This window comes from Arachis ipaensis, chromosome B6 (genome assembly GCF_059453495.1).
Source record: "Arachis ipaensis isolate K30076 ecotype BB chromosome B6, ASM5945349v1, whole genome shotgun sequence".
Lineage (NCBI taxonomy): Eukaryota > Viridiplantae > Streptophyta > Magnoliopsida > Fabales > Fabaceae > Arachis > Arachis ipaensis.
In genome coordinates, this window is record NC_142441.1 from 9727598 (window position 1) to 9741946 (window position 14349).

The 14349-nt window shown below is 34.3% G+C and overlaps 2 protein-coding genes and 1 pseudogene across 2 annotated transcripts; 2 read left to right on the forward strand and 1 right to left on the reverse strand.

The window, feature by feature from the left end:
• Positions 1-1213: 1213 nt before the first annotated feature.
• On the reverse strand, positions 1214-1832 carry LOC148554578 (uncharacterized; annotated as a pseudogene).
• A 5869-nt stretch (positions 1833-7701) lies between these two features.
• Positions 7702-8323, forward strand: LOC148554579 (uncharacterized). The gene has a single exon (XM_088491922.1). The coding sequence runs from the start codon at positions 7901-7903 to the stop codon at positions 8159-8161; it is 261 nt and encodes an 86-aa protein (XP_088348048.1). The 5' UTR covers positions 7702-7900; the 3' UTR covers positions 8162-8323.
• Positions 8324-12854: 4531 nt separating this feature from the next.
• Positions 12855-13976, forward strand: LOC107646613 (uncharacterized). Its single transcript, XM_016350789.1, has one exon. It carries the CDS (start codon positions 12855-12857, stop codon positions 13974-13976), a length of 1122 nt encoding a protein of 373 aa, XP_016206275.1.
• The last annotated feature ends 373 nt before the right edge of the window (positions 13977-14349 follow it).

Sequence of the window (14349 nt, forward strand, 5' to 3'; positions counted from 1 at the left end):
ATTAAGCAGATCATTTCATGTAAGAAGATATTTATAGAATCTTAAACAAACCAACCAAATCACATGATGGAGTTATATCAAACAGATCAACCATGTAAAAAGATAAATTGTATACCAGTTGGTTGCCAGATATTGCAAGTACATGTCCTATTTTGTAAGTTTACTCCAACTTTGTTCCCTTGCATTTGAACTTCAAACAATACCCTCTCACTATCACCAGCCTAGACTGTTCTCCACTTAGTACTCTTGGGCTTGATAAACTAATCAAGTTTCTTCTGCTGCACAGGGGCCAAGATACCAATGTTGTTCTCAAACCTCTTTTTGTGCATAACCCTTTTTTCTCATGATATAACAGCTCAAGTCTTCACACATTGTCAAAATTGGCTTCTTTCTGTATTCGACAATCTTAGCATTCCACACCTCACACATGTTATTTGTTATGTTGTCAACCTTGGGCCCATGGTTGAAATAGGCCTTGCACCACACACCAGGCTCAAACCTCTGCATATGCTCTCAGGCTCCTATTTAGCTTCTTTAACTTCTCCATGGCATTGCTAATTCTTGAAATGTTGTACACTTAGAGCATTCCTAAACCATCTGCTTAGTTTGTTCATCTTTAAAATATTTTATGAAATTCTTGCAAATATGAAGAACGCAGTTTTGGTAATGCGCATTAGGGTTCAGTTCCTTCATTGCCAGCTCCAAACTCTTTAGCAATTATGTAAAAAATAACGTTTAACATTTGTTAAGTGAAGCAACTTACTTTTTGTTGGTATGAAATAAAATTTCACCCATGTTGTGGAACTTTACCTAAGTCTTCTTGCAGTAATGTCAAAAACCATTTTCATGCATCCTTGCATTTATTAGGGACCACTGCATATGCAATAACATAGAAGTGGTTATTGATATCTTGTCCCACTGCACTTAAAAGTTGTCCAATGTAACGACCCTTCAAAAAGCAGCCATCCAAACCAATTAATGGCATGCATCCCTCCTTAAACCCCTTCTTGCAGGAATCCAAACTAATGTATAACCTATCAAATAGTGGCAGGGATTCAGATTGGAGAATTGTCTCCATCAAGGCAGTTGATCTTAGGTTACTTCTATGCAATTTCATAAGGTAATCGTGTGTCTTTTCATACTATGCTTTTTCACTCCCAATCACAATCTCTCTGGCAACCTTCAATGCTCTAGCTATCATTCTTAGATTGAGTTAAACATTGTACTCCTCTATTATGTGATTTATGGCTGCACTTGGTTTTAGGTCAGGTTGTGTGAGAAGCTTTTTAACTAACTTATCAGACACCCAAGTTCTGTCAATCAAATTACTACCAAAATTTCTTCCACAAGAGTGTTCATTGTATAAAGTCTTAATCTGAAAGTAATTTTTTACACTGTTACAGGAGGTAAAAATCAACCAAGGATAGTCTTCACTTGCACAAGCTGTCCTCAACCTATGCTTCTCATTCTTAATATATAATACATCATTACCCTCATACACAAAATAATATTTCAGAGCTTTCTTAAAGACTTCCATAGTGGGGGAACAATTGTCCAACCTTAAATTCTACCTCACCATATTCAGCTTTTTCATTGTAAGAGTTATAGGTTGTTCTACCCTCATCTCCAAATGAAACTGGATTGTTGAACACCTCACTTTCATAGTTATAAGGTTTTTCATACTCATCATCCAATTCTATTGTAGTTGGGTCTGGTACATGATTTTTAGCTCCATCAGCAATATTTGTTGCATCCCTTCCAACAGGTCCAATTCTCCTAGTCCTTCTTGGGCCTCTAACATCTGGTCTAGGCTCATTGTTCTCACTATGCATCCTTTGCTTATTAAACCCATTCCTAAACACATGTTTTTTTAGCACCAGAGTATTTTCTAGAGGTTCTTTTCTTAGCAGTTCTAGGTGACATCTTTGGCCCACTGTCTGCTGACTTAAGCCCTTTCTTTTTAGCTACACTAGTCTTATTGCTTCTTTTAGGTGGCATCCTCTCTTTAAGCTAACTCTTCTACTTGTTCTTCTTCTTCAAACTTTCATCACTGCTACTGTCATCAGACTCATATCCAGGAGTAGGAAGCTTATGAACCTCATCCTCAACACTTTCATATCCATCATCAAAGGAAGATGTTGATAAATCAGGAAATGAGCCCTCACTGAAAATTACAACTTCCTCCCCAACTCCATCACCAACTACCTCTGGTAGATCCACAGGATGATCAAAGTAGATATAAAATTCATCTATCTCCCTGTTCTTAATAATATTCTCCCTCAGTTCATTAATCTCTTTATCCCCGTTAATGGCATAAAGTCCAGACTCCAAATCAGAAGTAGTCATATCACACCAGTACATAATCTTATACTCCAAGTAGCCTAACTTTTTAAACAAGGCCACTAAATCAAAATAATTAATCAGATCAACATCTAATGGTGGAAACCTATGGACTTTTTCATGTAAATAGGTAAGAATTTCTTTATTTTACTTCTTAAAATTCTCCATGGTAAAACACAGGGGTATCCAGACATTCAGCTATATAGGAGAATAAAAAAACATTTCTTAAATCCTAATTAAAAAATATAAACATGTGACATAGTTTTTTAAATCTGATATCAATATAAACACCCAATCCTAATAATTTATTCTAACTTTTTTTAATTGATTACATAAAATTATTTTTTAATACATCTCTACACTTTCATGTTATTTAAATACATAAAACTCCTAGGACATGACAATAAAAATAATATTTTAACCTTTCTAAATCCTACACTATGGCTGAATACAAACAACAATGGTTACATGACAGACTGAGGACCACACAAAAATATAGAAAGGGATAACCTCAAAAATCTATGTTGTCTACAGAACCGTTCAAGTTTCGTCAACAACGTCATCCAACCACCGTTAACTTCACCATCAGAGGCTTTGTCAGCAATTTTGTCAGCACTTACCAATGTCTCAATGGAGAAGAAGGTTCTCTGTTATGGTTTAGAAAGTAATTGTAATAAAGGATCAATGGGTCTTTATGAGAGAACATACAAAGTGTGAGACAAAACGACTTCTGGAGATGTCAAAACGACATCGTTCATGTGATGTGGAAGAGGACAGATAAGCCCTGTCCTTTCCAACAAGCCACGTGGGCTTCCATCTTCCACCTAACCACCTTAGCCATCCACCTCATCCGCTTACCTACACACGTCAGTAATTTTTGTCAATCTTTTGCCGTTAAATTGACAGAAGGATTGCGTTGGCAGTCGGAACACAGGATCAAGATCCGAAACAGACCAGTTTTTTTTTGTCAAGGATCATGTTGTCATTCGGGTAAATAGACAGGGGCCAGGTTGGTATTTTACTAAATAAAATAGTATATTTGATTTTATTCTCATCTAATTCCAAGTCAAAAATAATAATGACTTATTCAATTCAGCATTTATGACAATACGAGATCACGGTAATATAAGTTATTTAATATGAAATAGCTTAATTTGTAATTATAATTGATATATGTATTGCCCATAATTAGATTAAAAAATTAAATAATTTTCTAACAATAAGTACTCTAATTTAAAATTAGAGATAATATAATTAATTTTCTTTTAGTTTGCAAGATTAACTAGAACTCTCAATTATTCAAAGTTTTAATAGTTGTAAAATAATAAAAATTTTATATGATTTAATTTGAATAATTGAGAGTTTTAGTTAATCTTACTAACTAAAAAATAATTAATTATATTATCTCTAATTTTAAATTAGAGTACTTATTTAAAAATTAATTAGTAAATTGATAAATAAATAATAATCTCTTTTATCATTAGCAATATCATGACTTAAGCATGATATTCTGATAGTAAAGATGTTACATCATAAGCTTTTTTTTAGACTCGAACTTGGCCGATTTAAAGTCCGACAAGCCCACGAACTTATTTGAAAAGCCTATTTCATGAATTAAAACTTAAAATAATAATTAAAAAATCTAAATTGATATTAAATCCATTATAAAATTTATAATTTATAATTTGTAAAGAATAATTCATTTATATATTAATCATTAGTTATATAACATAACTATATTTACAATTTACAATTTTTTCTTTTAACAAAAAGCTATAATCTTAACTAATTTTGATTATTGATTTTTTTTTTATGTTTAATATAAGAGAAACTAGGAATAATTTTTTTGAGTTGACCCGACAAATTTTGTAGGCTTTTTTGGTCTGTCCTTTTTAATTAATTAATACGTTTTTTAAAAAATTCAAATCTAGCCTGTTTAATAAAACGAGCCTAGTCGAGCATAAAATGAGCCGAACCACGAGCTCCCGTCGAATAATTTGGCCTACTTCCACCCCTACTAGTGATATAGTGCCATCCTGCCCGTGATAGTGGTGGTGGTGGTGTTGATGATGATAAGAAGACGGATTAAATTGAAAAATAAAATGAGTAAATTGATTTTTTTTTGTGAGACATAATGTATATTAATCATCCTTAAATTTTAACTAGGTCTTCATCCATTAAAAAAAATGGACAGATCAACCCTTACTCTTGAATGATAAATGATTATCCGCTAACGTATTAAGTAATAGTGTGAAATATAAATTTTAAATAATTATAGAAACTAAAAATTTTATTTCTATCTTTTTTTTTTCCTCCTCCTACTCCTCCCTTTATTCTTAATTAACCATGATTACTAAACATGCAACTTGTTAAGTTTAGAAATAAGTTGATAAGGTAGTGGCTTAAATAATTAAGTTAGCTGTTGCAATTTTTTACTTAGTCAAAATTGGATAAATTAACTTAATTATAATTTTTGAATTAGTCCGAGAACAAGTTATTAGTTAATCATATGTTGAAAATAAATATATGATAATAAGATTAAATTAATATTTATCAACTTGATAAAATTTGAATAAGTGATAATTTATTTGTTTTTCGTATCACTATTTTTAGTAGATCATATATAGGTAATTAAGACATTTGTTAATATATGACAATTTTTACATAAAATTAATATTTTTATTCGTAATAATATTATGAGAATATAAATTTTTAAAAATTACGATCCATTTTATATTGACAATATAAATTATGCATGATTACATGGCACAAAAAATTTATAGAATCAAACTATTTTTATAAAAAAAATTGTAAGTTGGCAAAAGATTCCAACTAAAAAGACCAAGATCTCTGTAGATAAAAAATCAAATAATAAAATTTTTAGTTATATTTTTATTTGAAAAAATCTAATTTTTTATTAATAACTAATTTTAACATTCGTCATCTAAAAATTGAAATAATTTAACGTGTATATTTTTACATTTAATTAGGTGTTAAATCTGTTGCATAAATAGAAATAATTAATTTTTATAATTGTTATCTAAAAATAATAATTTTTTTCTCTTTATGTATATAAAAATATAATTAGATATTAGCATAAAAAAATTATATTGATAGTTAAAAAATTAACTTAAAATTAAATTTTTTTAAACAATTGAATATTGATTCTAACTTTTAATTATACGATTAGTATTCTCTCCAAATTATATGTAATAAATATTTGAAAGAAGAGAAATCAAAATATAGATTAGAAAGATAAACAGTAAAAATTTAAAACTAAATAAAAACTAAAAAAATATGTATATAATAATAATAATAATAATAATAATAATAATAATAATAATAATAATAATAATAATAATAATAATAATAATATTTTTTATTTAAATTATATTATTTTGTTAATTTTATTTTTTGTAGAACAGAAAGGTAGAAAAAATAGAGAATAAGAAAAAAGATAGAGAAAGATAAAGATGAAGAATGAGAGTGAGAGTTTGTTAATTTTGGAGAAAAAAATTTTATTTTATTGTAATAAAAAATATTGAGTGGCATATTTTGATTTGTTAAATTACTAATATAAAATATAAATTATATATAGAGTGAAAATAGTAGAGAGAAATAGAAAAATGGAGATAGCAGGTAGATGATAGAATTTAGGAAGGGAGTATTAATTTTGGAAGAAAATATTTTCTCTCAATTTTAATGAAAGAGTGTCATGTAATACATTAGGTTATTAAATTAGATAGTAATATATGATACATAATATAGATATATTTTAATTTTAATTTTAATTTTAATTTTTTAATTTTATTTATAATGCAATTAAAGAATGTCATGTTGCACATTTTGATTGTCAAATTCGTAATTAGTCATTGATAATGATATATAAAAGAGATAGAATGGTTGAAGGAATGAGAGAGATAGAGAAAGGAAGATGGAGGAGTGGAAAACTTTTTAATTTTGGAGGGAAATATTTGATTTCAATTGTAATGAGAGAGTGACATGTGGTACATTTTGGTTGTAAAATTAGTAGGGATGAGGAAAGAATTCTTTAATTTGAGTGGGAAAGATTTTGCTTCAATTGCAATGAGGGAGTGACATGTGGCACATTAAAATTAATAACGAGGAGGGGAAAATTTCTGAATTTTGGAGGGAAAGATTTGATTTCAATTACAATGAGAGAATGACATGTAGTACATTAAAATTAGTAAGGAGGAGAGGAGAATTTTTTAATTTTGGAGGAAAAGATTTGATTTCAATTATAATAAGAACATGACATGTGGCACATTTTTATTATAAAATTAGTAATATATAATATATAATATTAGTGAGTAAAATTCTAAAATGTGATAGAAAAATAGTAAGATCTCTCTTATGTTTTTAATTTTGTATATAATTTTTTTTTTTTTTGGTTTGTACCAGGGTATCCATTAGGCTGGAAGCCCAATGACTAATTCCTCGGGTACTGCAGAGGTACACAAAGTGGGCGACCCTTCCAAGCAAGCAAGCTCCATTCCCATCCTCCAGTGAGTATATAAATTTTTATAATATGTAAAAGAATATTATTCATATCCTGATCCAAAACATAGAGTCAGGCCCAATAAGAACAAAAAAGTCCATCCAAAAAAAGTACTATCTGCCATTAACCCGACCTCTTAAAAGAGGTCGGACATAGCCACAAGAAGCAGTTTCACTTATCCAAATAAGTAAATGTCTTTATGAATCTCTTCTACTATCTTTATCTCTGCTAAAAGATAGATTCCAACAAATTCCCAAGATAAAGAAAACTACTCTAAGATGTAGTTATTAACTCTACTATAAATACACTGACACCTTTCAAGTATATTCACGCTCTATTCTACTAAAACTTTATCTAAAATCCTCGCTAACTTAAGTATCGGAGTCTCTTGCAGGTAATCATCAGAATAAATATTATAGATTGTTTTTTATATATTTTAAAAAATTATAATTTTATTATTTAATTATATTATTGTCTAATTATTTAGTTGAATTCTATCAGCTTTTCTTCCACAAATTTTAGATCATTAGATGCGTCCGTCTCTCCTATTAACTTTGGTATCGCAGCACATTGGTTATTTGCCAAGGTGAAACAACTCCTTGAGTTGCTTCATGTTTACGTAGAGAACTTAAAATATTATTAGAGTTCCTTCGTGTTGAAGCCCGAAGCTATATAAAGCAACACATTTTGAAACAACAAAAAAATCGACAATTCATGGGTTTTAACATTTAACTTTACCACGGCGTTAGAATATTGATTGGTCTTTTAACTATTGCTCTCGAGTTGTTTTTTTTTTTTTTTTTGGCCTTAAAGGTACTTTTTTATTTGTTTAATGATGGAACATACGTAACAGACGAGATTCCAAGTGCAGAGACAACTTTTCAGAGATCATACACATTCCCGCCGTAGACACGTTTCCGTGCTTCGCTTATATATATTTCCTTCCCAATATACCCCTCTCAAATTTAAGTAACTACTTCCACTTCCAGAAACCCTAAATAAAAACTCCTTGCCCCTTTTACTCAGCGGCAGCGACCCACAATGGACGGGTACGGGTCGGGTCACGGTAGGGTGGAGGTTGTGAGCGGGAAAAGATACGGTTCAAGTCAGAGCTACACGAACGGGTCAACTCAGCCGAGTGATCATCAGAGGCCGTGGAGGTTTCGCGATCCGGAAGCGAAGAGGAAGAAGAGGATAGCCAAGTACAACGTTTACGGCGTGGAAGGGAAGGTGAAGGCCACGCTCCGAAAAGGGCTGCGGTGGATCAAGAAGAAGTGCTCTCAGATCGCCGGTGATTACTAGCATGCATTCACGATGATGCCACGTCAGATGAACTTCTGCTGATGTGGCAGTAGGTGGATGTTGTATGTTGAGTATGTTTCTTTCTTTATTCGTCTTTGATTGGTTCCGTTTTATCCAAACAACTGTAATTGTTGCCAATGGGATAACATGATCAATTCATGATGCCTTTCAAGTTTTACACTATTTTTCTTTTCTTGAATTTTATATGGGAATTCTATATTGTTGATTGTGTTTTCTGTAAGAGGCAAAGAAGAGAAGCAGCATCCCCGAAATTAGAGCGATGAGTAGAATTTTTCCTTTAAAGAAAAAATGACAAAGAAGAAATTGGATTTGGATGTAAATAGTAAATACACTAATTCCTCAGTTACGATCCTTTATTACTCATAAAGGATATTATTCCTCAGTCCACACGAAGGTATTATTTTTGTGAAGAGAATAATTGAGAAGGTTAATAGCGCTTGTTATTTTTTATGGGGGAGAGAGAGAAGTGTATAACAAGAAGCTGTGAGCAGAAGTGTGTTTCACATTGGTATGGGATGTACAAATCGGATGCACCGATTTGTTTGTTTTATTTTTTTTTTTAAACAAACAATCACAAATCGGACGGTCCGATTTGTGAATTTGAAAATAAAAAAATTTTTAATGTTAAAATCGGACCGTCCGATTTTTATTTTAAAAAATAAAAAAAAATAAAAAATGCAAAACGGACCCTCCGATTTGTAGTTTATTTTTTTCTCCAAACAAATCGGACCCTCCGATTTGTAATTTATTTTTCTCTTCAAACAAATCGGACCGTCCGATTTGAATAAAACACCATATAAAAAAAAAAACACCTAATCTTCCAATAATGATGTATTACACATATATTTAAACAATATAAAAAAAATTAGCCGGTTAATAGTCTTTTTTTCTTATTAAACTATTTAAACAAATATTAAAAGATAATTAGAATTTATTATTTTTTATTATCAGTTAATTATTAAACTAAAAAAATTAAATTAATGACTAAATAATAATAAAAAATAATAATTTCTCATATCCCTATCATTTCTAAACTACTTATTCTAATATTTGTAAATATTTTAATTATCATCGTGACGAGAGCTACACAAGAGGGAGGGACAGTCGCCCTCTAAACTTGAGAAACATTGGAACAAAACAAAGTTCTACATTTTGGCCCCTTGAATTTTACATTTTGGCTTCTCTTTCTAAAAAAAATATTTTTATAATTTATTCATATTTAATAAAAGATTTAAAATAAAGGTAAAAATATTTAGTGATAATTTTTATACGAATTACTTCACCAAATGACATCCTTTAATGAAATTAATAATTTAAGTAGCAAAATTTAACTTAATGCATAATATAATAAGATCGATGATCAAATCGTATATATATAGTAGTGTTAGGCGAGCTTATAAGATTATCCTAATATTTACAGGCTTGTTACACAATGAAGTTTTTTTTTTTAGTATCAACGTTCAATCAAGTTTATTCAAGTTCTCACTCGCTCAAAATTCTCATTAAAAAACATTTATAGTCCAAATGCATGAAAACACACACAAATAGTAAATGGGTTGAAATTCGTTGCGCTGACCTGTTTAACCCAATAAAAAAATGGATTGGGCATAAAAATTGAGTCTTGTCAAATAACAAATGTCTATCAAACTCATTCCTGCTTAACCAGCAGTTGGTGGGCACCTATCAAATTTTACATAAAAGACCAAAAAATTTAGTATTTTTCATATTTTTAAATCATTTTTTAAACTTATAAATTTTATCAAATATTTTTTTATAATTAATTAGATATTAAATTATAAATTTTTTATAATTTTTATTTGAATTTTTTATTTTTGGTAGCAAATTATACTTGTTCAATATAATATATATATATATATATATATATATATATATATATATATAGATTTTTTCTATTTCCTCAAATATATTGAAAGACATTCTAACGTTTGAACACAATGGTCATCAATCTCATTGAAAAACAGAATACAAAATACATAAATTAATTACCCCTAAATATAAAATTCTTTCATAATCGAACACATGAATTTTAACCCCAAAAAACCCTCAACCTATTAATACAAGTCCTAACTAAATTAAACTAGAATTACATTTTAATTAATCCAAAAAAGTAGCTGCAAGATAGGTTTATCTGAGATAATGGAACTAATTGACATTGATTTAATAATTTTTACATTACAAGCATCCATTGTTAAAGATAGAATTTGAAGAGTGATGATGAATAACTAGGATAAAATGTGAAGAAAATTATGGATCTCTAATTTGGAAAAAGATAATGACGTGTAGAGAAAGTTTGGAAAAAAAAAAGGCAAAAATTAGATAAAGAATAACAAAATTAAGGATTTCAAGATTAGACATACAAGATTTGGGAAAAGAGAATAAAAGTATGAGAGTAATTAAAAGGTCTAAAAGAGTTTATGTTGAAAGGGGAAGTATAGGGAGTCAATGAAGTATTTGTATAATGTGTATAATGGGGATTTAGGGATGTTCGATTCAGTAGGATATCAGATGTTTATTATCTCTAGTACCCAGATGGTTATTCTGGATAGTATGAGTGTATTGTGTTTGAAAAATTAGTAGTATTTTATCCTGGATGTTTATTTTTTAACTCATATTGGAACAAATAAATAGCCTATTGTACACACTGTACAAATATTTTATTGACTCCCTAGCGGGATTGAAGAAAAATGAAAAATTGCCATGTCTAACCTTTTTTTTTCTTTCTATAAACAATGGAGTAAGTACAGAAATTATTCTAAAAAAAAGGTCCCACTAGAATAGGCATGAAAACATAAAACAGTATGTGTAAGTTAGTTGAATTTAGTTACTAATTAAGTTTGCTCACTTAACATTTGTGTTGATCTTTATAATTTTATACCACTAGTTTTTTTTTTTAAGAAAAAGTTAGAACAGAAAACTAAGTCTCAAAAATAAGAAAAATTTAGTAATAAGACAACATAATAAAGTCACAATGGAGAGCATCGTACAACTTCGATTAAAACCTCAGCCATTCAGTGAATTATATTCCATTCCATATTTCTTTCTTTGTTAACAGATCGGCTACAACATTAGCCTTTCTTTTAACAAGATTGAATTAAACTTTCCAATTAAGTCTTGATAGTTTTCTGATCTTTATTATTAAGTCACATGAGAGCGAAATGGCTGCTGAAAATCAAATTGAACCAACAAAAAAAAACCATTCATGGAGTCAATTTCAATAATGATTGACTTGCATTCACCCTCCCAAACAGGGACAAGCCCCTCCAAATGGCAAAGAGTTCACTCCTCCGGAAAATGCTCTAAATTGAAAGACAGTCAGAGCAAGTTTTTATCCAAGAGCCATTCTCCGTTCAAAGCACACAATTGAAACCGGCGAGATAATGATCCTGAAAGATCAGTGCTCTGACCATGTTTATAGGAGGAGCAACCCAAACAAGATCAGTGCTCTGAGTCTGAAGATTTCTGGACTTGTGAAGGTCGTGCACAAGTCTTTTGACATTAAAAACAATCTTATAATCTGACAAAACATCTTGGATGTTGTTACGGACCGCAATAAGACCGGTCCATCTACTCACCGGGTCGGAGCAACACCCAGATCGACCTAAACCGACACTAAGGGAAGCCAACGGGTCGGCTCTTGGGCACCCGACCTGAGCAACGAACGGTCATGTTACCTGTGCGGCCCAAAACCCACCTAGCTAAAATGGTTGGGTCGGAGTCATCGGATCGGGACCCGAATCCCCGACCCGATGAGTAGGGTGACCAACACTCCCCCCCCAGGTGAGCAGGAATAGCGCAAGCATCCCTGAACAGTGGGCCAGACCGCCTTCAGGCCCACCCAACACAATATATAAGGGGAGAGGTCAACACTCCCCCCAAGGTACACATCATCTTACCTTATTTGGCTACCAACTCGTACGGACACTGACTTGCTCGTCGGAGTGTTCTTGCAGGTGGCCACCCCCTCCCCGCTCCGCACGCTTCTTCTGACGTCATCGACACCTGAACCCTCGCTCCACGTCAACCCGGGGTCTCATCCGTTTCCCCGTGCCGAAGCACCCGACCTATCCAGGACCCGAAGTCCCCAGGTAACGAACACTGGCGCCATCTGTGGGGACCCTGTAGACATGGAGCGACACCCCACGTCAGAGGAGCTTCGCGAAGGTGGCGGGGCTCGCCTGAGCCGGGCGAGTTCGACGTCCCATACCGCCGAACACCCCCGCTCCTCCGTTCAGCCCGACCAACAAATTTACACCAAGACCTCTGAAAGGCGTCCTTTCGGAGGAACAGGAGCCGATAGCGCCAAGATTATGCAAGAATTGATACACATAGTACAAAACCTAGAGCGAGAACTAGCAGCGAGAAGCCAACCCCACGGAGACGCCAGTCGCTCCCGTGGCGAAGCCAGCCGATCTCACACGCGAACCCGCTCTCCCCTCCGAAGACGCGAAAGTCGGGAAGGGAGTCCAACGAAGCGTGATAAGACATACACGCAAGCGACCTCCCGACCCAACAGGACAAGTCCGAAGGGCGAGGGGAATCCCAGAGGGGGAAAGCCAAGAGACGGCAAGAACCCATCATCATGGGATCCACCCCTTTTCATCCCTCAATCCTCAAGGTCTGGCTCCCGAAGAATTTCGATAAGCCAACGGACATGAGATATGACAGGACCAAAGACCCTCAGGAACACCTCACCGCTTTTGAGGCAAGAATGAATTTGGAAGGGGTAGGCGACGCAGTGAGATGCCGGGCATTCCCTGTAACGCTAGCCGGCCCAGCGATCCGGTGGTTTAACGCCCTCCCGCAAGAGTCCATCACGACTTTCGCAGATGTCTCCCAAAGCTTCCTGGCCCGATTCACAACACGCATAGCTAAGGCGAAACACCCGATCAACCTGCTAGGGGTTACCCAGAAACCTGGGGAACCGACCAGGAAGTTCCTGGACAGGTTCAATGACGAATGCTTGGAAATCGACGGCCTCACAGACTCAGTCGCCAGCCTCTACCTAACAAACGGCTTGCTAAATGAGGATTTTAGGAAACACCTCACGACCAAGCCTGTGTGGACCATGCAGGAAATTCAAAGCGTGGCCAAGGAATACATCAATGACGAGGAAGTGAGTCAGGTCGTAGCAGCCAACAAACAGTCGCCCCCTAACCCACCACTTCGGCAGACCCCCCAGGTCGACAGATATAAGGAGTCCCCCAGGGACGGAACTTCAACCAAACAGCACAAGCAACCTCCACGAGTGGGAAGGTTCACAAACTACACTCCACTTACGGCGCCCATAGTAGAAGTCTACCAACAAATTGCAGACAAAGGAATCCTATCCAGACCTAGACCCTTGAAAGAGAGAACGGGAGGCAACAAAAACCTTTATTGCGACTACCACAAGGGGTTTGGTCACAAAAGACAAGACTGCTTCGACCTCAGGGATGCCTTGGAACAAGCCATCAGAGAAGGAAAACTGAGCGAATTCTCCCAGCTCATCAGGGAGCCGTGGAGGCGGAAAAGAGAGCGCTCCGAGCAAGATCGGAGCCGAGCTGTGAAGCCAAGGCAAGAGCCCCCAGGGGATGCCACTAACCCCCCAACTTTTGTGGTCAACATTGTAGTCGGACGATACAGTCCCCCAAGTCCAAGTCGGCAACAAGAAGGGACACCCGGGTACTCTCCATATCAACAGATGGCCTCGCCACCAACAAAAAGCACCCCACAATATCCTTTGGCCCAGAGGATAAATGGTTCAATGATCTCCCTGAAAACCCCCCAATGGTAGTTACAGCTATGGTCGGGACAGGGCTGGTTAGGCGCATCCTCGTCGATACGGGAGCCGACTCTAATATCCTATTCAGAAATGTCTTCGACGCCATGGGACTCAAGGAATCCGACCTCAAAAACCACCAACACGGGGTCATGGGACTAGGTGACAACTATATCAAACCCGACGGGACGATCTCTCTCCCAATCAGCCTGGGAACTGGTGACACCAGGAAATCGGTTATGGCAGACTTCGTAGTCCTTAGAGACTCCACTGCTTATAACATCATCCTAGGGAGGAAAACTATCAATGAATTCTCAGCTGTGATATGCACCAAGTTCCTAATAATGAAGTTCGTAACGGATAAGGGAACAGTCGGTTCCATAAGGGG

Bases quoted from the DNA above. Each gene is read 5' to 3' on its own strand.
- LOC148554579 (XM_088491922.1), top strand. From the start codon at position 7,901: ATGGACGGGTACGGGTCGGGTCACGGTAGGGTGGAGGTTGTGAGCGGG.
- LOC107646613 (XM_016350789.1), top strand. From the start codon at position 12,855: ATGAGATATGACAGGACCAAAGACCCTCAGGAACACCTCACCGCTTTT.